This window comes from Notamacropus eugenii, chromosome 2 (assembly GCF_028372415.1).
Source record: "Notamacropus eugenii isolate mMacEug1 chromosome 2, mMacEug1.pri_v2, whole genome shotgun sequence".
In the NCBI taxonomy this organism is placed as follows: domain Eukaryota; kingdom Metazoa; phylum Chordata; class Mammalia; order Diprotodontia; family Macropodidae; genus Notamacropus; species Notamacropus eugenii.
The window spans coordinates 62,717,699-62,743,972 of NC_092873.1; the positions used below are offsets into that span (position 1 = coordinate 62,717,699).

General features: G+C 45.2%; 1 protein-coding gene across 1 annotated transcript; it reads right to left on the reverse strand.

Annotated features, from left to right (window-relative positions):
• Positions 1-10,753: 10,753 nt before the first annotated feature.
• ACKR3 (atypical chemokine receptor 3) lies at positions 10,754-24,829 on the reverse strand. The gene is made up of 2 exons (XM_072640670.1): positions 24,467-24,829; positions 10,754-12,645 (listed from the first exon to the last, which is right to left on the reverse strand). Exon 2 carries the CDS (start codon positions 12,617-12,619, stop codon positions 11,531-11,533), a length of 1,089 nt encoding a protein of 362 aa, XP_072496771.1. The 5' UTR covers positions 12,620-12,645; positions 24,467-24,829; the 3' UTR covers positions 10,754-11,530.
• Between the last annotated feature and the right edge of the window lie 1,445 nt (positions 24,830-26,274).

Genomic DNA, 26,274 nt, shown 5'->3' on the forward strand with positions numbered 1-26,274 from the left:
TCAACCCTTCACCTACTGCACCAAAGCCAGAATGAAGGAAAGTCTATGGAAAAGGGATCAACAGATTCTCCTGGGAACTCATAATAGCAACCACAGCCACCTGATGGTTTATTTTTCTGGGCCAAGGGTTCTCACCATGAGATGAACAGCCTTTGAGATCCACAGTACACCATCTAACCTCTAGTGCTCACCAGAATTGGCCATGGCCCAGGACAACCCCCAGGAACACTCCATGGGATGGCCTTGGGGATGGGGTCTTAGTGATCTTCCAGTGTCTTTCCTGCTCTAAATCTATGATTCCATTGGGACAAGTTGCTCCAACTCTCTTGAGAGCAGTTTTCTCATTAGTAAAATGAGGGGGAGGAACTAAATGGTCCCTGAGGTCTTTTCCAACCCCACATCTATGATCCTCTGCAATCCACTTAATTGCTTTAGGCCTCTATTTCCTCAACTATTGAGTTCAAATCCAGTCTCAGACACTTACTAGCTATGTGACCATAAGCAAGTCACTTCACCCTGTTTACCTCAATTTCCTCATCTGTGGAATGAGCTGGAGAAGGAGATGGCAAACCACTCCTATATCTTTGCCAAGAAAATGCCAAATGGGGTCATGAAGGGTCAAACATAATTGAAACAACTGAACAAAAGTGAACAACACTACCCTGTGACATGCTGGAGGTAGCTGAACCAGCTTGAGAGCCAGTTGTTAAATTTTTAGCATAAACATTTACACCTCAGAAAACAGCAAATGTCCCAAATCATGACCTGACTTATTTTTGTTGGTGGTGATGATTTAGATTCAAGAAAGCAACAGAAAAAAATGTTAAGAATGCTGATAGAACTTAAAAATGTGTCCTGTATACATTTGTTTCCAGAAAGCTGGTTATTAAACATGTACCAGCATACTTGTGCTTCTATCATACCCCCTTCAGAATTATTGTAAACAGTGTTGTTACAGGAGAGTGCATCATAAACCTTATAGTGTTTGAGAAATCTGAGGGGGAGGAGGAAGATGGTATAGTGTAATGGATAGAGACCTGTCCTCAAAGTCAGTAAGGAAGGAATTCAAATGCTGGCCTCCACCAGTTGTTCTAACTTTAGCAAGTCATTTGACCTCTCCACTGCCATTGGCATCTCTCTAACAATATAAGTTGTGGGGACTGAGTACCTGACCTTGGATCAGGAAGATTTGGGTTCAAATCACATTTCTGATGCCTAGAAGCTGTGTGACAATATGCAACCTCTTTGAGTTTCAGTCTCTTCATCTGTGAAATAATCAAGTTGGACTCAATGATTCCTGAGGTCCATTTCAGCTCTAAATATATGATCTTTGGCCCAAATTGGATGTACGGTAGACATCTTAAACTCAACAACAAAAAAAAAAACTCATTCTCTTTCTACTTAAACCTTTCCCCCTGCCATCTTTCTTATTAACTGTAGAAGGCACCTCCATCCTCCTGGTCCCCCCCGGGCTCACAACCTAGGAGTCATCCTGGACTCCTCATTATCTCTCCCTGACTACGTCCAAGTTGTTACCAAAAACTGTCAATTTCACACACACACACACACACACACACACACACACTACACATACACAAACACACCATCTCTTGTCAATTTCACTTCTTCAGCATCTGCCCCCTTCTCTCCTCTGCCACTGCTCCTGCACTGGGACAGACCCTCACCACCTCACATCTAGACTATCGGAATAGCTATTGGGGTGGGGGTCTGCCTGCCTCAAGTCTCTTCCTGCTCCAATCTATTCTCCATTCAGCCACTAAAATGATTTTCCTAAAGCACAGGTCTAATCACATCACCCCCTTACTCAATGAACTCTAGTGGCTCACCTATGCCCTCCAGGAGAAAATACAAAACCTTCTATTTGACATTCAACCTCCTTCAGAACATGTCCCCCTCCTACTTTTCCAATCTTCTCAGACTTTATTCCCCAACACTTACTCTTCTATCCTAGTTGTTCCATGAGCAAAATCCTTCATCTCTGAGTTTTAGGCATTTTCTCTGACTGTTCTCCACACCTGAAATACTCCCCCTCCTCATCTCCACCTACTAGCTTCCCTGGTTTCAAATCCCAACTAAAGTCCTATCTTCTAAAGGAAACCTACCTCAATCTCTCTTAATTCTAGTTCCTTCCCATTTAATTGTTTCCTATTTATCCTGTATGTAGCTTGTTTGTACATGTTAACGTGCTGTCTCTCCCATTAGAAAGAAAGATGAATACAGAGTAGGCCCCATGTATTATAAGATTCTCAAGAGCCTCTATTCATGAAATACTTGGTATCTGTGCAATAAACACATCTATTCACACTCTGAATTGGGGAAACAAAACCCTTTCTGTGGGCCACAGTTTGCCAAAGTCACACTCAATGATCTAGAAGGTAAAAAACATCCCCAATCCCCAGGCTGTGTTGTCACAAGCAAGGAGACAGTGTCTCCAGGATAAAGATTATTTTGTTTGGGGCTCCTATCATACCACATTCTAGCAATTCTAGCAAAAGTCACTAAATGCAGTTTTAATGATATTGATTGGAGTTGTAATAAGGACTCCAGAGAACACTCTTCTACATTGTTGTAGCTGGTGTTAAACAGCTAGGAGTACTGTAAAGCAGAATCTTGTTCAGGTAGGAATTTGAATGAGTAAAGGAAAAGGTGGTTATTTAATCATTACTGTGTGGAAAGCTTAAATTTTCTATCATCATAGGATCATAGTTCTAGGCCTGGAAGAGAGTCCAGAAGTAACAAACATAGGTTGAACATAATTAAAATGAGTTCACATCCCACCTCAACTAGCTGTGAGACTCTGGACTTCTGCCTGCCTCAGTTTCCTCAACAGCAGAGTAGAGATAATAATAGTACCTACCACTCAGAGTTGATGTGAGGATCAAATGAGATAACGTTTGTAGAAAGCACTTAGCATAGTTCCTGGCACACAGTGGGATCTTAATAAATTGTTTCCCCGCTTTCATTACAGTTTCTATTTCTCTGGGGGAGTATGATGGTTTTGAGGAAAATGCTTTGTAAATCTTTCTGCAGCGATCTTGAAAAAATGTAATTGGGAAATGTTTAACAAATAAATAAAAGTTCAGTAGAACGCAGGTAATGTTTATTCGGGGCATAAGTCAATATGCACTCTCAGGGTTCCTTTGGTACAACTTGGTAGCCTGCTTCTATTTGAGTTTGATACTGCTGATCTAGTCCAGTCCTTTCATATAAAAATAGGGAAACTGAGACTCAGAGAAGAGATTGCACTCAGCCAAATCACATAGCTAGCATAGAAGGAAGCAGTGCCAGGATTGGAAACCATGCCCTGTGGTGCCATGTGCAGTGCCCTTTCCATCACCTCCTCCTTTTGTCTTCTTCACTTCCTTCCTCTCTGTTCTACCTCCCTCCCTCTTTCCCCTTCTCTATCTCTTTCTACTGTTCATTTTAACTTCCTCTGTTTGGATCACTTCTTTTCTATCTGTCTCCCTGCCTGTCCATCTCTATTTCCGTCTCTGTCTGTTTCTATCTCCAGAGCTCCTTCCTGGCTCATTCTCTCCAACCCTTTCCTCATTTCCTCTTCCCTCTCTTTTTCAACATGTCATTTGTGTAGATCCTCCCAGTACTAGTGAAAATGCCAGGCCACAATGGAGAAAGGAACATTTGGAAGTAGTTACCGAATCCAGGGGTGCTTCAGGATCACTCTCAGCTATGCATGAGTGAAAGGCAGAGGGAGGTGTCACGAAGTCCAGGGGACTGTCCCGAATGACATGAGGAGGCTAGGAATTTGGAGAATCATAGTTCTTCTTGTGCCCAAGGAAGGGTTGAGTCTTGCTTTGTGGAGTTGGAGTCCACAGAAGAAGGCTCCTACCCCCTTCATCAATCACAACCTGTTTCCTTCCTCTCAGGAGTCCACTGCAATCCTTCCATGTGCTGAGTACAATCAACCACATGTGTGAGTGGCCTTGAACATATAATCGACAAAGACAGGGCTGGCTACGTGGGACTGAAAATGTCCTTCAACCAAAGCTGAGGTCCAAATGTCAGCCTCCACACTGCGGCAGGGGGAGGGCCATGAACCTATCTGCAGGAATCTGAGGCATAGGGGTGGGTTAAATTCATTTATTGCAGAGGCCTGGGCTTGGAGCCAACAGACCTGAGTCTGAGTCCTTGACTCAGCACTTACTGCCTAAGCAAGTTTGGCCAAGTCTCCTCACCTCTTTAAGCCTCAGTTTCCCCAGATGTAAAAAAGCATTAACAATCCTTTGCACTCCTTCTTCTCAAGGCTGTCATGAAGAAAGCCTTTTGCATATCCTAAAACCCTCCAGAAATAAAAAAACAGTATTCTGTCATTTATTTTGTGGGCATTTTTCTTCTCTGGGAACTTAAGGAGCAAGTAACAGCATTCTAAAAAACAAAGGGGAGAAGGAAAGTAATCCCTATGCATGGAAATTACTTTTCCCTAGAGTGTGAAAGGGGCTGAGGATTTGCTAGATGGAAAAGCCCCCAGGACCATCTCTTGCATCACAGAAGATGAGCTTCAGGCACTGAAGCGCTTTCATTCAATTACCAACAGAAAGCAGTCTTTTCATCCACCTAGGAATAGTCCACCAAAGAGTACACAGAAAAGAATAATAACTGGATAGCAACTTTCCTCATGTCTCTTTTTATTTGAACTCCATCAAACATAAAGATGAGAAGAATGAAAAAAATAGCAGTGGTGGTGATGATGATAGCTGATATTTCTATACACTTTTAAGGTTTATGAAGAACTTTTGGGACATAATTTTCTTTTAGTCTGATAACAATCCTGTGAGGTAAACTGGTCAGTCAACAAGCATTTTAATAAATAGCCACTTATTTTGTATCCTGGCACATAGTAAGTGTTATTAAACCACTATTATTAATAATTGCCTACTATGTGCCAAACGCTGTAGTAAGTACTGAGGATACAAAAAGAGGGAAAAGACAGTCCCTGCTCTAATGGAGCTCACAGTTTAAGAGGGAAGACCACATGCAAACAACTCTGTACAAACTAGATACACCAGGAGTAAATTGATCAACAGAGGGAAGGTGCTAGAATTAAAAGTCTTAAGGAGAAGGGGGATCTTATCTGGGACTTGAAGGAAGTCAGAGAAACTAGGAAGTAGATCTGAGGAGGAAGAGTGTCCCAGGCATGGGGGGCAGCCAGTGAAAATGCCCGGAGTTGAGAGAGGAGGGTCTTAAGAGAGCAAGGAAGCCAGTGTCACTGAATCGAAGATGCTCGTGGGTTGTGAGGTGTAAGAAGGAACCAGGTTATGAAGAACTTGAAGATCCTAACAGAGAATTTTGTGTTTGATCCTGAAGGCAATAGGAAGCCGGTGGAGTTTGTGGAGTAAGGGGGTGACATGGTCAGACCTGTGTTTTAAGAAGATCGCTGAGACAGCAGTGACTGGTGTGGGGATAGGCTTGGGCCGAGCAGGTCCACCAGCAGTTGATGTAATAGTCCAGGTGTGAGCGATGAAGGCGTGCACAGGTTGGGGGGGAGGGAAGGGCAGGGTGCCAGTGTCAGACGAAGAACGGGAAGTATAAGAGATTATTACAAAGATTTTAAAAAAAAAAAAAGACAAGATTTGGCAACTGATGGATATGGGTGGGGTGGGGTGGGGTGGGAGTAACCAAGAGTCCTACAGATAGGATTGTTCTCACTTTACAGATGACAAAACAGGCTTCCAGAGGAGTGAAGTGTTTTGCCTACGGGTAGTTGGGTAGTAAGAGTTAAAAGTGAATTTAAACCTCAGGCTTGTAAACAGCATCATTTACTGCGAAGTTGAGAGATGACTTGGGAGCTCTTCTTTCGCTCTAATTGGGAAACCTGGGGAGAGTTACTGACTCTCCCGGGTGGCTGTGAAAAAAGAGGTAGGTCCTTCTCAGCTCTGAAATTCTACACCCTAAGACAAGTCGCTTTGGACACTGTGGGTGCCCCAGTTTAGCCCAGTGAGAAGCCTGGGGCAATATCTGCTCCCGAGTGTGCTGTCCCACATTCCTTTTATCAAGGACATGCCCTTGCTTGGCTGACATGCATTTGACTCACCCTGCAGCCAGGACTGTCCATGAAATGGGAATCAAGGTCTTATGGCGGAGGGGGCAGGGACCCAGCCAAAGAGCTGTCGAGTTGGATCACCAAGGAATGGAGCAGGGCTCAGTAAACATTCAAAGGTGCCGAGACAGGGGGTTCCCGACCTCTTTCCATTGTCACCCCTGTTTCCTGAGGGAGGACCTTCCACTCTCACACCTAGACTACTGGAGAGATTCCCTGCTGCACCACGCTGCGTGCTAAACCAAGAGTAATCTCGCTAAAACCCCGCCCTCCATCTAGTTACCTTTCCCTGTTCCCCACAAATCACCAATTCTCCATTTGCCCAATCCATCCCGAATCAGAAAGAATGCCCTCTCCACCTTTCCCAACGACGAAATGACCATCCAGCCTTGGGTTTGAAAGGAGAAAATGAGGCTTCTTGAGGCACGCTATTCCACTGTAGAACAGCTCTAACAGTTACTAAGTTAACACTCTTTCATCAAGCTTACATCTACTTCTTTGCCATTTCTGCCCAGTTCTCCTAATTCTGTCCTCTGGAGCCAAGGAGAACAAACCTAATCCAGAAATCCTTTCAGGGCTCCACCATGCTAAAGTCCAAACTTCTTAGCATGACATTCAAGGCCCTTCATAATCTGGCCCCAACCTAATATTCTTGACTGTTCCACTACTACCCACATCCTCTGTTCTAGACCAACCAGACTACTTATTAGCCCCAACATTCCTCGGTTGTTTGCACATTGGAGTTTGTTTTCTGACTGTAAAAGCAAGCACCCTGACACATCCAGGAGGGCTTGCTGTACAGGTTCTTACATCTACTTTTCTAAAAGGAAAGCAGCTTTCAAGGCACCAACAATCACTTTAATCAAGCACATACATCATTCATTTAGATCAGGGGAAAAAGTGAGCAGCATGAACTTCAGAGAAAACACAAAGAAATAATAATCAAAAGACAGGGCTTCCAATGGTCTGACTGTAAGCAATACATACATCACAGATCAACAGACGGATCCAACTGTTTGACCATATGTACATAGTTACCAGAGAGAGAAGCACCAACATCTGGGCTTTCAAAGGGGGGTGGGGCGGGTGTCCTTATCAGCTGCCCAGTCTCCTCTGGGCAAACAAACACTTCCAATGAGTAAAACCACCTAAGAGAACTTATATACTTTTCAGAGTCAGAGGGCATCACAACCCCTGAGAACCAGTGCCTCACTAGAAAATTAACAAAAGGTACGGGCTTTCTCTAATCAAGCTTCCCTTAATGGGCAGACCCATTAATGGGTGGGGAAGATCTTTAACTCTTATAGTTACCATTACACTTACCCATATGTCTGTCTGTTGAATTGAACTGAACAACCACCTTATCTTCTGCTTTCCACATACACAGGACTACCTATAACCTGGGTCTTACCACCAAAGTTGGCATTGGAACCCAAGGCATCTCTGGTAAGGGATAGACGAAAATAAACACTTTGGAGGAGAAGGGGTGCCCAGGTACGTGGACATTACATATGGGCAATATCTACTGCAAGGATGGAATCAGTCTTCACCCAAAGTCTGCCCAAGAGAAGTGGGTGAGTAATAAAGGGCTACTTCCCTATCATCAGTGTGGAGAAAAGAGCAGCTGCATGGGCCAAGGGATGAGAATTTGGATGTTGCCCCTGATGCCTATTACCTGCATGACCTTGGACAGTCCCTAAATTTCTCTGGGACTCAGTTTCCTTCTCTATAAAATGAAGGAAGATACCTCTAAAAGATCTCCCAGACTGTGATCCTGTTATCTCCTATGTACAAAAGCTGGTTCATGGGGCACTTCATTCAGGGTCAGCAAAGTTGGGAAATAGGGGGTCTCCTGGGCCAGAACTGAATTTTTTTATATCTGATGCCTCAGATTGTCCAAGAGATTTTGGGGCTTTTAGCAGGAATGACACTGCTTTGCTCATGCCCTTTCTGATTTGTAGAGAAAGGTCAAGTGTCTTCCAAGAGTCAATCTCAGGAATTCTCTTGTCATTGAATGACCTTGAAAAAATAAACTACCTTCAACCCAGGGAAGGACACAGCAGGGAAAGGAAGTGAGTTTGAGTCAAGATTCATGCTGTCTCATGTCCAGAGGAGCATGGGGTTGGGAGAGGGGGACAAGTTTCCATAACCACAGGAGTTAAACAATACAAGGGAAAAGCCCAGGATAAGAGGGATGGATTATTCTGACCTAGAAACAGGCCAACAATATTATATCAGAAGATTGTTCTGACACATTGTTTCCCGGCAAGCCCTCCAGACTGGAAGCTAGATGTTTCCTCACTGACTTCAGCTTGAAAATTCATCAGAATGTTTAAACTAGAAGAGATTTTAGAATCACTAAGAAACCTCTTCATTTTGAACAATATTCATTAATTGGTTTTATTGCATTTTGTTTTTATATCACAATTATTCTCTTATGTGCTCCTCCCCCACCAAAATGAGCCTCTCCCTTGAAAATGAAAAATGGTTCTCAAAAGTCAGTCAACAGCGACCATAACTGTCCATCTGGCAATGTATATAACATTCTGCACCTGTTATCCTCTGCCTCTCCATTGCAAGGAGGGAGGTACTCTCACATCTCTCATCCAAGTCATGATTGGTCATTATAGTTATTCATCACTCAGCTTCTTTCACTGCTTTTTAAATTTATATTATTGTCGTCAGTAGATGATACAGAGATGCATACAGGCTAGAAAACTGGCTTTCTGCCACAAAGAGCTTCCATTTTGCCTCTCTTCACCATCTACATCAGTTCCCAAAAGTCTTCCCACCCTGAACCCCTAATTTTATAAATCAGGAATCTAAAGCCCAGAGGGGCTTAAAATAAGGGTGTGATCTGAGGTCACGTAGCTAATAAGTGACAAAACAGAGACTTGAATCCAAATCTTCCAATTCCATACCGTAACTTAGCTCCTTAGGACACAAAAATATGATCATCAAGCTTGGCCCCAAAGAAAAGTTATGAAATGTTACTTTCCTCCAACCACAGAGTTGGAGAAAGGGGGCTGTATGTGGGCATGGAACATTGCAAATAATGTCACATTTTCAACCACTGCCTACCCTGTTAGTTTGTATCACAGTGAGTGGCATGTAGTAGGCATTTTATTAAATTGAACATCCACCATTATCTTCATCACTGCCACCTTGGACTTTGCCCTTGTGTCCCCTTAGTTGATTGGGTAAGCTGTCACTGTGGCTTGGCCAGACCACATCTGACCCTTCCTTTCTAGTTCCCCTTCAAGGATTGTCTCTCCCCATTTCCTCCATCCTGTGAGAATAGGCACTGTCTTATTGGCTTGTACATGTGTCCAGTGCTTAATCCAGTGCCTGGCACATGGGAAATGCTCCAGCAACACTCTAACTTTCTATCTGTCTATGCCAAATTATTTCTTCCTCTCTCTATTTAACCATAAGGGATCTCTCTGTGGGAGAGAAGGAATGTATGTGATGCCAAAACAAATTATGTCAATTTATTCAAAAAATTTAGAAGCACTCTTTATCATCAGGGAGATGGAGAGATACAAGGGTGAGATATAAAAAGACATCTCAATAAAATGTATTTGAAAAAATAATCCAAGAAAAAAAATAAAATAGTAAAAGGAACTTTTATTTCCTCTGACCTCATTTCAAGACTCTGCATGATCAGGGTCATTATCCTGCCCTAGACCTATTGAGCACTGGCTATTCATTACTATAAAGCAGTACTTTTCAAACTTTTTTGGTTTGGGGACCCTTTTATACTCTTAAAAATTGAGACACATCCCCAAGAGCATTTGTGTGGGTTATATCTAGTGATATTTACTATTTTGGAAATTAAAATGTCAATGTTTACTATGAAAGGAGTTTTGATCTTGTGAATCACCCCAAAAAGTTCTTGGAAACCCCTGGAGGGGTCTCTGAACCATGCTTTGAGAATCACTGCCCTAAAGTATTGTCTGTTTTTATGTCAACCCCCTACTCCTAAGAATATAAGTCCTATAAGAACACATACCATATCTGATTTCCTTACTGTCTCAGAGGAGGAGGATTTAGTAGAAAGCCGCTGGCCTTGGAGTGAACAGATCTGGGTTTGAATCCTGCCTCTGGAATTGACAATCTGGAAAATACCATGACACTTTGACCCAATGGATTTCCCCAGGAAATAAAACAGGAGAGTTGTCTTCCATTCTCATTCTTATTTTCTCTTCTCTCTCTCTCTCTCTCTCTCTCTCTCTCTCTCTCTCTCTCTCTCTCTCTCTCTCTCTCTCTCTCTCCCTCCCTTCCTCCCTCCCTCCCTCCCTCCCTCCCTCTCTCTCACACACACACACACACACACACACACACACACAAACAAAAACAATCATGGAAGTGAGGCCACTCTATGGGTTGTCTTCTTCTAGATGCTACAATTCAGGCTGACCCTTAGCTCTCATCACATGATACAATCTCATTTTGTCCTCTTTAAAAACCCTAGGCACATGCTCAAGGAGTGTATGACAGCAGCAGAGAGCAGGTAGGGATGTTGCCATGGCTACATATGCAAAACTGAAAACAAATAAAAATTCAAGCGCAAGGCAGAGTTTCATCTTAATATTTCTCAGTTGACTTGTTCTTCCTGTCTATCTTCCTCAATCCTCGATCCCTCACTTCCCCCAAGGAAAAGCCAGAATCATCAGATGCCTTTGGAACAAAGACTTTTATTTTAAAAAATAAGTTACAAATAGAACTTTCTGCTATAAGCCTTCTCTGTTCCTTCTGTGGATCTAGTAACCAACTGGATCCAAGGTCTTGCATTAACCCTAACTTTACAATACTGTTCATGCCACAGGCTATATTTTAAAGCAAACAGCTTATGTTCCATGCCCCATGCTGGTGTATACCACCATACACATATAAAGCTATTGTAAATAAAACATTTCAATCAAGACCAACATATATAGATAGATAGATGTTTATATACATATATTTTCCATCCAGCTAACAAAGAAAGTCATCCTTAGTCATAGAACAAACAAAAATGATGCCATGCTAACATTTAAACTACAGCACTCTGGATACGCAGGGCAGCTTTATGTTTCAAATAGGAGATAAAAATATATTTAACTTTCAAATACAATGTATTAAGATACATTGATAACCAGAAAATAAAAAAAGTCTTCGGTCTTAAATACAATACAGCATACAAAATATACAGTGAACTCTGAAGCTCTCTCTCTCACGGCATCTTCGATCGGAGTATGACATCTCCAACAGTGCATGGAGGCTTTGTTGAATGTCAACCTTTCCTCTTCCATGGTTGGGCCTGGCCACATACAGAGGCACTGAGAAGAAACAAACAGATGACTCCATAGGAATGGTTCCATCCAACTGGAAGCTAGTTTAGCTTTCTTTTGTGCCCTGTGAAAGTCAAGCACAGAAGTTCGAAGGGATATCTCTGGGGAGGGAACTCCCTGGTCATTTGGCATTCTGCTCCAAGGCAGAGTACTCTGCTTCAGATACTCGGGAGGCATCTATGAGTTTGGTGAGACCCGTTTTGGCTGAGTATTTGAAGATGAATGCTTTCATCAGCTCATACCGGTAGTTTCGGTTAATGAAGCTATACAGTACTGGGTTGACACAGCAATGCACCAGGGAGAGACACTGGGTGATGTGGAGGGCTGTGTAGAGGAAGTTTTCCAACTGACAGCTGAAGGGAATAAAGTGGAGGAAGGAAAAGATGTCTAGGAGCAATACTGCATGATAGGGCAGCCAGCAGATGAGGAACACAATGACATAGGAGAAGATGATCTTCTGGTTGCTATGCTTCTCCTGGTCACCTGAGGCTGAAATTGCTCTGGCCAGAAGGAAATAGAAGACAGCAATGATGGAAAAAGGGATGATGAATCCTAGGACCACAGAGAGCAGCTCCATGCCTAGCAGCCACTCCTTGATGCTGTGCTCTGGATAGATGGACCGGCAGTAGGTTTCATTGTTGGCAGCCAAGGTGATAGTTTTCAGATAGTAAGCATCTGGCAGTGACACACAGATGGCCAGTAGCCACACAAGAATACAGATGAGCCGGCGGACAACCTTTTTCTTGTAGCTGCTGGTGTTGGCGAAATAGGTAACAGAAAGATATCGGTCCACACTCATGCAGGTCAAGAAGAAGATACTGCCAAAGAGGTTGATGGAGAAGATGAGATGAGCAACCTTACAGGTGAGTTCTCCCATGGGCCATTGGTTGTGCTGGACCAAGGAAACCACCCAGATGGGAATGGTGACGACCACACACAGGTCGGCGATGGCCAAATTTAAGATGTACAGGTGAGTTTCATAACCTGTTGTCTTGGCCTGAAGATTTACCCACACCACCACAGAGTTAGCAATCATGCCAACTACAAAAATGAAAATATAAAAGATGGAGAGGATATACGAAAGGATGTTTCGACCTGTTGCGCTAGGGCACATGATGGTGTCCACAGTGATGCAGTCTCCGTTGGTGCATGTCCAGTTGAGGTCGGTGAAATTCCCTGGTTCTGAGTAATCAAAGGGAAATGGATCCATGACTGATGAAGACCCAAATAAATGACCTGCAGGAGAGAAAAAAAAAGAAACATTCTGATTAGGAGTTACAGACATTGATAGCAGGCTCTTCTTGCTCCTGCATCCAGATGTTCTTGATAAGAACCATCCATCTGGTCTTATGTAAGATGATCAAAGAAGGTCAGCAGTGAAAGGAACCTCCAAGACCATCTAGTCCTACCTAGACTTGATCAAAAATGCCTTCTCTAAGATCCCTGACAAACAGTTGTTCAGTCTCTCTTTGAAGACCTTTAGTGAGGGGGAATCCATTACTACTTACATGCTGTATGAGCATATGCAAATTATTTCCCCTCTCTGGGCCTCAGTTTACTCATATGTAAAAATGAGGGAGTTAGAGGAGATGGCCTCTAGCTAAGGTCCATTTCACCACTCAAACTAGAGTCATATGACCTATGATTTCCTGAAGTGGTCTGTGCCCTTTCTGGTGGACTCTAATTATTTCAAAGCCCTCCTCACTCAGAGCAAAAATCTTCTCCACAGCTTCCATACATATAAGAGATGAAAAGGACTACATGGAGGCATCATTGAGTCCAACTCTCCCATTTTACAGATAAAGAAACTGAGGCCAAAGTTCAGTCAGCAAGTGGGCAGTAGAGCCAGCATCACGGACCTAGGTCTTCAGACAGACAAACCCAGCCCTTCTCCCATTGAATAATCCTGCTTCTTCCACCTACTTCATTCAACATTTATTAAGTACCTGCTATGTGCCAGGTTCCAATAAAGAGAGGAAAGAAGGAGGAAATAGTCCCTACACTCAAGGGAGGTTACATTCCAAAGTTTTCAGGGAACTTCAGATAATCAAATAACAACCATTCATTAACCATAGGCTATGTGAGAGATACTGTTACTGTTCTTGGGGGGAGAGGGGTGAGGAAGGAAGGAAGGAAGGAAGGAAGGAAGGAAGGAAGGAAGGAAGGAAGGAAGGAAGGAAGGGAGGGAGGGAGGGAGGGAGGGAGGGAGGGAGGGAGGTGAAAGGGAGAGGAGGAGGAGAAGGAGAGAGAGAGACAGAGAGAGAGCTAACATTCTAATATTTCCAGGAAATTTTGGAGAATCAATCAACAAGGAAAAACAAGCACCTACTAAATGCCAGGCACATGCTAGGCTGGGCTATATAAAGGCCTCCCTCTGCCCCTCCCTAAAAAAGAAGAACAATCTAGTCCCTTCAAGTTTGCATTTATTTACTAAAATAAACAGATAAATAAAAGTTATAAAGACTTACTTAGCCCTAGTTTACAAATAAAAGGAGCAGTGGGGCAGAAAGCAGGCAAATTAAAGCTGGTCTAAATAAACCTGACACTTAGCTGGGCCTAAATTCATCTGTTCACTTGCCCTGTGAGTTTTTATTATTATCGTTCTTCCTGCACGGTATGTTCATGACCTCATCAGGTTGGCTGTGATCCCTGGGTGTGAAATCAGCCCAGCACTCTATGGGCCAAGGACCTGTCAGACCCCTGCTCTGCTTCCACAGCACAGATGATGACGTGGTCTCTCTGCACAGGGGACCCTTTGGAGCGATCTCATCTGCACTCGCGGAGGCAGGAACAGCTTTGCTCAAGATCATAATCATATGCCCCCAATTACAATCCTGACAAATTCCACCCTCGGTTTGCATTATGTAAAAAAGACAAGCCTCCAGCCCTGTATTTCCCATTCACATAGAAGCCCAAGTGCTGGGCTCTGGGCCACCCTCAGTTTCAAATTAGGAAGAATCCAGGAAAAATGCTCAAAATGTAAGGAATGGTGAGAAGCCTTCCTTCTTGGTGCCTGTTTCTGAGTAACTCCAGGAAGCCCTCCTGCTAGCCTGCTGCTGTCTGGGAGAGAGAGTGTTTCTTCTGATGTTCCATTTAAACAGTTAAGGAACAAGTATCTAGGGACCAGATGCTTAAATACGACAACCATGGACACAGAATCATTGACCTAAAGGGACTTTGGAAGTCATAGAGCCCCTTATTTTACAGAAGAGGTCCAGAAGGGGACCCAGAAGGTCATCATGTTGGTCAGCAAAATAGGATTCGAACCCTGATCCTTCTAACATAGAAACGAGCCATTAACTTTATTAACTACTTCCTTGCAAAGCAGTCTGATTGTTCCAGTTAGGGGCAGCTGGGTGGCGCAGTGGATAGAGCACCAGTGCAGGAGTCAGGAGGACCTGAGCTCAAATCTCACCTCAGACACTTGACACTCACTAGCTGTGTGACCTTGGTCAAGTCATTTAACCCCAATTGCCTCATCCTGGGTTATCTCCAGTCATCCTGATGAATATCTGGTCACTGGATTCAGATGGCTCTGGAGGAGAAGTGAGGCTGGTGACCTGCACAGCCCTCCCTCACTCAAAACAAAGTCAAGTGCAAGGCATGTCATTATTTCTCTGATACCATAGTCTTCTTTGGCAATGAAGGACGAACACACATTTCCCAATGGTTGTTCCAGTGTAGGAACTCCTTCCCCAAGAGATTGTGAGAGAGTATGGAGTCTGGAGTCAGGAAGAGCAGGGCTGGAATCCTGCCTCAGGCACTCACTGGGTATGTGACCCTGGGCCAGGCACTTAGCTCAATTTGCTGTTAGGTTCAACACACATGATAATCTACCTCAAAGGGATTTGTGAGAATAAAAAAGATGGACCCTGTGAGCATCACAAGCCTTCAAGTTGTAGAGAAATCTTAGCTCTTATCATTGTCACTATGTCCCAAAGACCCTTAAAATAGTTGATCATCTTGAAACCCAGGCACAAGACCCTGGCTCACAGTTGTTCAGTCATTTCAGTCCTGTCCAAATCTTCATGACTCCCTTTAGGGTTTTCTTGGCAGGGATACTGATGTGGTTTGTCATTTTCTTCCCCAGCTCATTTTACAGATGAGGAAACTGAGGCAAACAGGTGACATGACTTGCCCAAGGTCACAATGCTAGGAAGTATCTGAGGCCAGATTTGAACTCAGGAACCTGAGTCCTCTTAACTCCAGGCCTAGCACTCTGTGTGCTATGGCACCCCCTAGCTGCCCCTCTCCATTTGGCTAAGTCCAAATTCCATCCAGGACATGGAGCTAATCACATAACTTCTCTGGAACTCAGTTTCTTTATCTGCAACATGAAGGGGTTGGAGTCAATGACCTCTGCAGTCCCTTCTGACTCTCCAGTTTATGCCCCTGTGACTCTCATGTTCAGCCTTCGTTGCTTTAGTCTATGTCTATGTCTCTTAAGACATAGAGCTTGACTCATGAAGTCTCCCTAGGAAGATTAAGTAAACCCTGGGACCTGGTTTGCCAACAGGGTCATTATCACAGGATCATAGTTCAAAATTGGAAATTACCTTGGATGTCATCTGGTCCCATTCCCTTATTTTCCTGAGGGGGAAACTGAGTTCCAAGTAAGGAGAACCTGGGGCTCCCAGGGAGGGAGTGCATGGCATACAATCAGGAAAGAAGACATCTTAATGCTTTTTTTCTTTTTAAAATAATTATTGTGGAAAGGCTCATTTCTGCCTTTCCTCCCCCCTCTCTCCTTCTCTGACAGCCATGGTTTTGGACTGCTGCCAGCTCTCTCTGGTCTCAGACCCCAGGGCACTGGGGGAGAAGGGACTCAGAGAACTGAGAAGTAATTGTTTTGTATTCTGCCTCTGCCCTATGGGCAATGTTAATTTGATTTGGTAAATCACTGAATTCTGTGCCAAAAAAAATTATTTATGATGACAAGGAACATTTCCCTGCCCCCTCCTTTGCTTTCCCCTCCTTCAGCCTGGCTCTCTCCTCATTAAGTGTCTTCTGACACAGTGGGGAGTCAGGCAGCGGGGTGCTGGGCCTGTTACAGGGCAAGAGGACAGCTCCCCAGCTCCTCCTTTTCCACTCTGGTCTGGAGACTATTATCACTCCCACCAGTGGCCTGAGTGATCCAATGGATGGAGTCCTTTCAGAGTGCCCAGCAAGGTGGGGGTGGCGGGGGAGAAAGGGAGAGAGAAGAGGGAATAGAAGAGCAAGGGGGAAGAGAGGAGGGGAAGAGGGAGATAGAGACCTAAATAAAGAACCTAGTAATCAGATCTCCTGCTGTCCTGTGCATTTGAAATAAAGGTCATCTAATATCTGAATCTCTTATCCTCGGGGTAGAGGTAAGATTCCTTTTGGACATAAATGAAAAGTTGCCCTCAAAAAGCAAATTAATTTTAATAGTGGCAACTCTCTCTTTCAAAAACACAGACCTGTTGTATGGAGTATCCATAGTATGGAAATAGAAGGCCTGAATACCCAAATGTCATTGTAGGATTTTGTAAAACTGAAATCTAATTTGAAAAATCACTATCTTTTAAAATATATATATACATAATTATTAAAATCATTTGGGACTTTGCGTACAATGAGGCAGAAGCTATAGGTGAAGTACAGTTACATATTCACACACACACACACAATGACACAGACCCTCTCCTCTCCTCAAGTAGAGCTATCTATTGGAATGAAAGGTCAGTTTCCCCAGGCTTCAGTTTCATGGTCTGCAATAGGAGAAAATGGTCCTGACAAGAGATTGGGACATCACCAGATGGTGCAATGGAGAAAATGAGGGGCTTGGAGGAAGGAAGACCTGTGTTCAAATCTTGCTTTAGATCCTTGCTCCTGTGTAACTGGACAAGTGGCTTAAGCTGCCCTGGTCTCACTTTTCTCATCTGTACAATGAGGATAATGTAAGGGCATCTGGCTCCCAAGGCTGTTGTGAGGATCAAATGAGACCATATTTACAAAGTGCTTTATAAACCTTGAAGTGCTTAATAAAAGAGAGCTATGGTTGTGATGGCATAGCAGACATAATTTGGTTTTGGAGTCAAATCCCAGCTTTGTCACTGTGATATTTGGACAAGTCTCTCTGGGAAGCCAGGTCAGCCTCTTGGGTCCTTTCTAGCCATGATCCTGAGAAATGGGTCAGGATCCATTGAGCCTGGGGATAAGGAACCACTTCCTAATGCTTTTTGAAGACTCTGATATACATTATGTTGTTCAGCTAAAGAGTGCATTTGCAGAGGGAGACGGAAACAGAGACAGAGACAGAAAGGCAGAAAGAGACAGAGAGGAAGAGAAAGATGAGAGGGGGGAGAGGAGAGAGAAAGAGAGAGACAGAGACAGAGAGAGACAGAGGAGAGAGACAGAGACAGAGACAGAGAGACAGAGAGAGCATACTAGGCTGGCAGAGGTCTTTCAGGACATCCCTGTTCATGGTGGAAGGAACACTGGATGGATCCATTCCAGCACTGAGGTCTTTTTAGCAACACAGGCCTGGAGAGCTGGTCAGATCACCCTCTGCTGGAAGAAAGCAGTAATTCACTCCCCACTGGCTTCTTATTTGGAGAAGAGACTTGTCAGGCCAAACCTACCCAGTAGGTCCACCTTTGGTCTTCTAGCTCTTGGGTCAGTTTGCTGCCCACTCCAAGGAAAGAACAAATGAGAAAGCATCCACACAGGTGGGATGAAAGTTTTCTCTGCCTTTGGAAGTCCTGAATGAGGGTAGGGAAGGGGGTAAGAGCCCAACCCTTTTCCATCACTGAGATTTCATGAGCTCTACCAATTCTAAGGTGCAAAAGAGAGGAAGGAGGCCTCCAGTGAAGCCCCATAGCTCTGCAGATGAACTGGGTCACCTTCATTGAAACACTTTGGTAACGCAATAGAACATTAGAACAGCATCTGGACCATGATGGGAAACAGAGTTCCTGACTTGAAGTATTTCTATTACTGATTTAATCCTTCCTGATCTACCTTTGGCATATTGACAAGGAGCTGGCCTACCCTTCCCCTGGCAGGATGGTTCTCTTCACAGAACTCTAGCCCAAGGGTTCTTAACCTTTGGTGAGCCATGGGCTTCTTGGCAGTCTGGTGAAGCCTGGTGGACCCTTTTCTCATAAGAATGTTTAAAAAAGCATATAATAAAATACATGAGATTAAAAAAGAAACCAAACTTACTGAAATTCAGTAATCAAACTTTTTTTTATCTCTCAATCCCGGGTTAATAACCCCTGTCCTGTCTCAATTTCCCCTGAGGTAAGCCTCTCAAGTGACCTCCAAGATAGCAGATCTACAGCTGGAAACCTAAGGTACTGAGATGGCATGAATTAGAGCTAGAAGAGATGATAGCGGTCAGTAAGTCAAATCCACATGTTTTGCAGGTGGAAAGGGAGAATCCCCAAACAGGAATCCCCTTGGCCAAGGTGACATGGGTAGTAAAAAGTCAGGCTTCCTTCAGGATCTTGGATATAGAGTTTCCAGGGACCTTTGAGGCAATCGCCTAGTTCAACCTTCCTCATTTTACAAAGGAGGAAACTAAGGCCCAGGGACCTACCAGGAAGCAACAGAGTTGGAATTAAAATCCAGATTCAAATACTTTGGGGATGAATGAAGGAGAAGATTGTCCATCCCTACTATAGAAACTGCCTGGGATAGAATGTTCAGGCACCGACCACCTGCCCCTCCTAGTCGTCTCCTTCCAGAGATCCCCAATGGTCGAAAGCACATTTATTGAAGTGGGAAGAGGAGTGGAATCTTCAAATGAAGGACTTCATGCCCCTATGGTAGCACTAAAATCCATGTACACATGCAAATGTATATCTCATCTTCTGATCTATGTAGTTCTATGATGGCAAGAGGCAATGCGATATAGGGAAAGAGCCCTAGAGATTTGGAACCCAGAGGATAAAGGTGGGAATCCCCATTCCTCTGATGACCAGAGTGACTTTGAGCAAGATACTTCTCCCTTGTCACCTGTCAAATGAGAGGTTGGACTAATGTATGAATGTATGTGTTTATGTAAACACAATGACCACGATGTTGTTTTTCTAATCAATTAGAAGTTGTGGGTAGAATGGAAGCTGTTTGAAGGCAGGAGAACATTTTATTTATCTGTTTATCTCTAGTGCCCACAATAGGACCCAGCACTCATAAGTGATTAATAAATCCTGTTGGTGAGTTAATTATCCCTCTACCACATAAACTCAGCACTTGGCAAGTAGCAGGCGGGGAAAACACCTGCCAGGCCCCCAGAATGCTCCCAATGCTGACTTTCATGTAGTAGAATGTTTTGGCACACAAATATAAAGATTTTGAGGGCCATGTGCTCTGGTGTGGGAGGGGCTTCTCCGTGGCCTCGCCCTACCTGGCTCATCCCAACCACCCTTTCTCAGACCCCAAGCACCCCCAGGGGGCCAAAGCTCCCCTGCTCTGTGGTCTTTCCAAATATGAACACTGAAAAGGTTAATAATGATTGTGAAAAAAATGCTCCCCAGATTAAAAGAGTTACTTGTCCTTTGTCTCCCAGTCAGTGTGTGTCAAAGGCAGACCTTGAACCTGAGGTATTCCTGACTAGGGAAATGACTTGCTGTCCACTATCTAATTATTAGGAAGTTTTACTTTTCCATAAATCCAAATTCACCTCTTTGCAACACCCCCCTCCATCTCCTCCCTCCCACCACCTAGGATTCTTAAACCTGCCTTTTGGGGCCAGACAGAGTAAATCTAATTCCTAAATCCTCCCATGGCTCCACATTACCTAAGAGGTAAAGCTTAGTATTTTTAAGCCTTCACAAGCTGACTCTAACCAGCACTGTTGCAGTACATTAAAAAAAAAATCACAATGAACATCAAAGGACATAATATTTGTGAATATTTAGCACACAGCACCTGGCACATAGTAGGCATTCGGTAAATAATTGTTTCCTTTCTTTTGTCTGTCTTCCCATGAGCTTAGTGCCTGGGAGATAGCTATTTAGTAACTGCTTGCTGTACAAGGAATAACTAGCCAAACTCAAGGAGACAGGTTCTGGGACCAGCCTCTAGGTTTCCAAAACCTGCTTGAAATCCATGCTCCCAAATATGGCCCTGGCATAGAAGGTGCATCGAGCAGCCTTGGCCATCTGCTCCTGCAGCCCAAACAGGGACAAGTGGTCTGTTTCCTTCCCTAGCCAACAATGCAGCCCTCCCACTGTATTCAGGAATGACCCAGGGTGAGCTTGTTTCATGCAAATCGGGGCTGCCCAGGGACTACAGGGGCATAAATAAACCTTGACCCCTATTCACATGAAGCTAGCACACCCTCCTCTCCCCAGGGCTTTAGGCGCATTTCCCACAAACCTAGAGAGGATGCTGCTGCTGCATCCCCTGCCTGCCCCCCTCCCTCCCCCTCCCGTCCTTGGCCAGAGCATCATCAGATGAACACTCAGAAACCTGATCCACTCTATTGTGCTCAGATGCCCCCCACATTGCAGACACGGGGGTGGGGGGGGGGGGCCTGGGAGGGGATGGAAGGGTAGGGTCTAGCTAGATCTGACAGCACTGAAAAGAAAGTCTGCTGTCCACTCCATCAGGCCAGCCAGGGGATTAATTCCCAGATTAGCCTAGTGCTGGAAAGAGCGTTTTACTAGTTTGGCCCTTTCCCCAGGCCATCCTCCAAAGCAGGGATTATCTTTCTTTTTTTTTTTTTTTACTCCTATCCTCAGTCCCTAAGTGCACAATGACTGGCACATAGTAGGGCCTTAATAAACATCTAGTGACTATTGACTATTACGTTATCATTCGACCAGGGATCAGAGAACTAGAGTTGGAAGGTACCTCTGAGACAATGTAGTCCAATTGAGCCCACTCTAGAGGGGAAAGGGACTTGTCCAAGGTCATCTAGGCAGCAAATGAAAGACCCAGGTCCTCTGTTAACAACCTCAGAACTCTCCCTGCCATAAGCACTGTCTCTCACCAGAACTCTCAGGAAAGGTATTTATGCACGAGAGTAGGCCGACTCGGAGAGCCCAGCCTCCTGGCTCCACTTCCTTATCAGTCTTACCCCACTGTGGTTTACAGCTTCTGGGAGATAGCTTTGCAACCTGAACTCTACTCAGTTATGAACCTTTAACCAAAGGTCTCTTCCCTTCCTCACTGGGGTCAACAAAGAGCTATTTCCTATTAAACCGAGGTGTAAGCGCATTCATTCTACAATTCACTGTGGGAAGTCATTTTGGTATCCAAATAGCAGAAACTGAGTAATTGAGAAGTCATTTTAAATTATTACTTTCAGGTAACAAAGGCATCAAACATTCCCAGCTTAACCCAGTTTGCAAAGGCTGGGAATTTTGCCCCTCCTTCTCCCATTCCCCATTTTTTATGCTTAAAAAGAGAGAGAGAAAGTATGTATCCTCGGGCTATACTTTTTCTGACCTTTAAAATCCCTAATATAGAAACAGCCTTTGTCTTCTCAGTCATAGTATTGAACATACATGCAACTTAATTGCAGTCATTTTTTTTTTAATCTTGTACAAAGGAGTAAAAATACATTCCTTAGGGGTCCAGTCTAAAATGTGGTCTAAAAGTTTAGTGGTCCTGCACATTGACATCACAGATCATAAACAGAGAACTGAAGGAACCTTGAAAACTAAGTAGTCGAACGTTCTGGAGAGAGGAAGAGAGTCATACAAGGAATGAGTGACAGTATTTGAACCCAGCTCCTGTGGATGGAGGCTTGCATGACTGCTAGGCATTTCTTTTAAAAGAAACTTAGAGTCAGAAATTGTTACTGTAACCCAGGCAAATCCCTAAGAAAGAGTTCAAGCCCTGTCTCTGCTTGGCCAGTCTCTGAAGCCTCTCTGAGGCATTTTCACTGCCCTCCCCAGAGGCTAGCTGGAAACAGGAGCCTCCCTCCCCTCCCAGCTTACAATTGTCACACAAAACCCAACTGTTCCTGATTAGGGAGGGACTCTGCATCCAGAAAGACCCAAGCTCTCTTCTCTCCCTCCCAATGTTGGGCTTGATTAGTAGACCCTAATACCTTCTCACATCTCTGAGGGCTGTTTCACATAGAGGCTAAAACCCAACTCCACATTCCTGACTGACCCAGGTACACCGAGCTCTCTGGAATGTTGTGTGTGTGTATATGTGTTTAAAGGTAGGAGCGAATCTGTTTTTTATCAGTTTGGCAGCAAAATACAGGGATTGCTCCATTTCCTGGTACCCGCCCCCCCCTTTTTGGCTTTTGGTTTCCAAGGCAGCTGCCTCAGCGTCATACCCATACAATAGCTGTCCTGTCCACACAACCAAGTATTTATTTACAGGGGGGGGGGAAGGAATAAAAGGGTTAAGTTGTTTCAAGACAGACACCGCCTGCTACCCCCACCCTATGCTCACCCCCAACCAGAGTCCCGATTTGGAAGAGGGGAGAAAACCCCTCGAGCCACTTATTTAAATCTAGGGAAACAGGAGGGGAGTTCTTTCCTGGCTATGCTATAGAAAAGTGATCAGTGAAGCCCAGCAGCCAGTTCTCCCCTTCCTTTCTAGGCAAGCCCATTTGATCTCCACATTTTCAAGGAATAAATAAAGGGGACACAAAGGCGGCCGCTGCACTTTTGGAAAAGAAAAAAAAACCCTAAGTTACCGAACTCCCTCCGCAAAGCTGAAGAAAAGAAGTTTCAGGGTCCGTCACCACAGCAAATATCTTCAAAGGACTATAAAGCTATTTAATGAGGCCTTCTCCCCCTTCTTAAAACCTAATTATCCCGTTGTGAGCCATTGAATGGGGAGGGCTGGGGGAAGAATACTTTTTACAACTGCTCATTCTCCCCCAAAGTTACAAGGGACCCTTTTACTGCCTGTCCATCCCTGACCTTCATTTCAAATGTCTGACTCCACAGCATCCCTGCGCTAGCCTAAGCTCACAAACTTGGAGAAATCTTAGTGGTATTGATCTCCACTTTCCATACAAATCTTTTTAATGCATTTACAGCTGGGGCCAGACATCCTAAGAAAAGGATAACCACTCAAAACTGATGTAGGCAAGAGAAGGGGGTGGGGGTGGGAGTGAATAGTGGTTACCACTCTCACTTATAGCTTCTTTAACTAAAAGATGGACTCCAAAGCACTGAATTCAAATAAATTCCAGACCCATTGAAGCCTTGAAATGCACCTCTCAGCTTAAGAGATTTCTCAGACACTGCCCTTGAGCTCTAGTAAATCACTGGGTGCTAAGTGCTGCGGTGGAAGGGCAGCAGTAGAAAGCTTTTTGATTGGAGGACCTGAGTTCAAATCTCACCTCCTCGCTTACTAAAGCTGTGTGACCCTGGGCAAGTAACTTACCTTCGTGAGCCTCGGTTTCCACCACTGTAAAATGTTGGGGTGGAGTAACCTCTATGGCCACTGAGGTCCGCCCCTCCCAGCTACAAATGACCCTACCTAGAACCGAAGCCCGCTTGGTTTGCTGTGTGGTCATTTCCCTATTGGAAACTGGAGAGTCCCACGAAAGTTCGGAGCACGAGAGGAGGTGTTGGTCGTAGCCCGGACATCCTTAGGTCCTATAGCTGGATGGAGGCAAACCGGTTTAGGCTTTCTTCCTGCCTGACCCCCTCTGGGGCTCACCTTTGTCCCCAGTCCTCTGCTCCGGTGTCTCCGGTGGGTTCTGCTCAGGCGTCAGCGCCCACCTTGGCAGCTCTAGCAGCAGCGGGCACGCCCCACAAAGATTGGAACAAAGAGGGGAAAACAACTTCGTGGAGTTCCCTGTCCCCAAGTGAGTGCCGAGAGGTCCCTGCTGGGAGCGGGAACCAAGGCAGGAGAAGGGGTGGAAGGCGTGCACGGGGGCTTCCTCTCTAGACCCAGGCCAAAGAGGATCGGGGAAATGGGGCTATTCAGAAGGGTTGGTGGGATAGGCCAGTCAGAGGGGATGGGGGACGGAGACAGGGACGGAGCACGCGAGCCCCTGCAAGGATTCGTCGGCGCAGCGAGCAGAGGGCTGGCTGCCTCACTGCCCACCCGGCTGGCTGCCCCGCACCCCAGCGAGCGAGTGGAGAGAGGACCAGAAGCCGAGCCTTACCTGGGAGGCGCAGGCAAACTGAGACTGAGTGAGGGGCTGGGCTGGGGCTGGGACTGGGCTGTCCGTCCTCCCTGCTTCTGACCCTGGCTGCTGGGCAGCTCCAAGAGACTGAGAGCTCGGCCGGGTAGCTGCGGTCTTTATACAGCCTGTCTGCCCGCCCGCCCTCCTTCCTCCGCGGGAGGGGACACAGCACCTCCAGCCGGCCGCTTTGCAGATCGCTGCCGGGTGCACGGGCTCACACACAAGGCACACACACACACACACACACACACACACACACACACACACACACACATATATACAGGCACACACACGCACACTCACCAATGCTCTGCACACATACGCACGTACACATGCTCGCGTGCCCCAATACACGCACGCCCAAGCAGACGTGCGCATACATGCATGCTCGTGCATGACACATACATATGCATCAATGCACGCACACTAACCCACGTGCAATCGGACACCCTGCATGCACATCCACACCCACACACTGAGAGACACATGGGAGCAACTCATGGACCCTCTTTCTGAGCTCATACCCTGATACATTCCCAAGAATGTCGGCTGCTGGAGGGAGCGCCGTCCTCACTTTGGTCCTTGTATCCTCAGGGCCTGGCGCCCAGTAATGAGATAGCCCATCTAGTTCAGCCCCTACATTTTACAGACGAGGAAACTGAGGTCCAGAGTGGTAAGTGGACTACCCAGAGTCCGGTTGGTAGTAAATGACAGTGCTAGACTTTGAACCTGGAGCCTCTGATTCCAAAAACCCTTTGCTCAGAACTTCTAAGGCATTTTCCATTTGAGGAAACAGACAGGGAAGCAAAATGCCCTAGAGGCATACATAGATATAGAGCTAGAAGTCCAATTCATCCTCTTACAGAGGAGTGCACTGAAGACCCAGGTGCTGACGTCTCTTGCCTAAAGTAAGAAGGATTTTAATCCAGACCCTCTAATTCCTGAGCCAGGACCCTGACCTTTGTGCCACTGGACTTCCTAGTAAATGCTCCTTAATAAAAGCCTGTTGATTAATTGGTTGATTGACATACATGCCCACTGCCACTCAGTCACCCAAAGCCTGCTTGTCCATCCTCAGGCATCTGGGGAAAGATAGCTTGCAATCTAAGAGGATGAGAGCAGCATGCTCCCCAAAGCCCTCCAGTTCACCTTGCCTAGGAAGACACCAGCCAGGCCACTGTCTCAGGTGCACAATCAGTAATCCCCTTAGCACACTCAGGTCCTGTCAGTATCTTGGCTACGCTGCCTCTCTCTGAGCTGAGGAGGCTAATTAATTACTGCCTTCCTCTTGCCTCCTGCACCAGGGTTTGCTTTAAGCTTATCTGTACGATCCCATTAAGATCTATTGAACAAGAAAATAAAACTCCTGATTCTTTTCCAGAAGAAGTAACATTTGGGCTATTTGCAATGAATGGGCACTGGAGGAAGTGAATGGTGGGGGCGGGGGGAGTGTGAGAGAGGACCAATTTTCACAGAGCATTTCCTCAGCATAGCATAGAATTCCAAGTTCGCATTCCTCTTTGAGCCAGTCCACACCGATACACCCCTCCAACCAACCTGTCTGCAGACCAATGCTTTCCGTCCATTTCGTCCCTCCCTGACTTTCAGTTCACGGGCCTCAGAGGGAGTAGGACTTGAACCCGAATGCTATTGGACGTTCTTAGACGTAGAAGGAACAAGTTTGGGGAGTTATGTCATAATTCCAGAGAGACTGTTTATTTTGGGAGAAAAAAAAAGGCAGCCCAGAGCCTCCTGAGCCAGCCCTTTAAAAACGAGGCCAGGCCCCT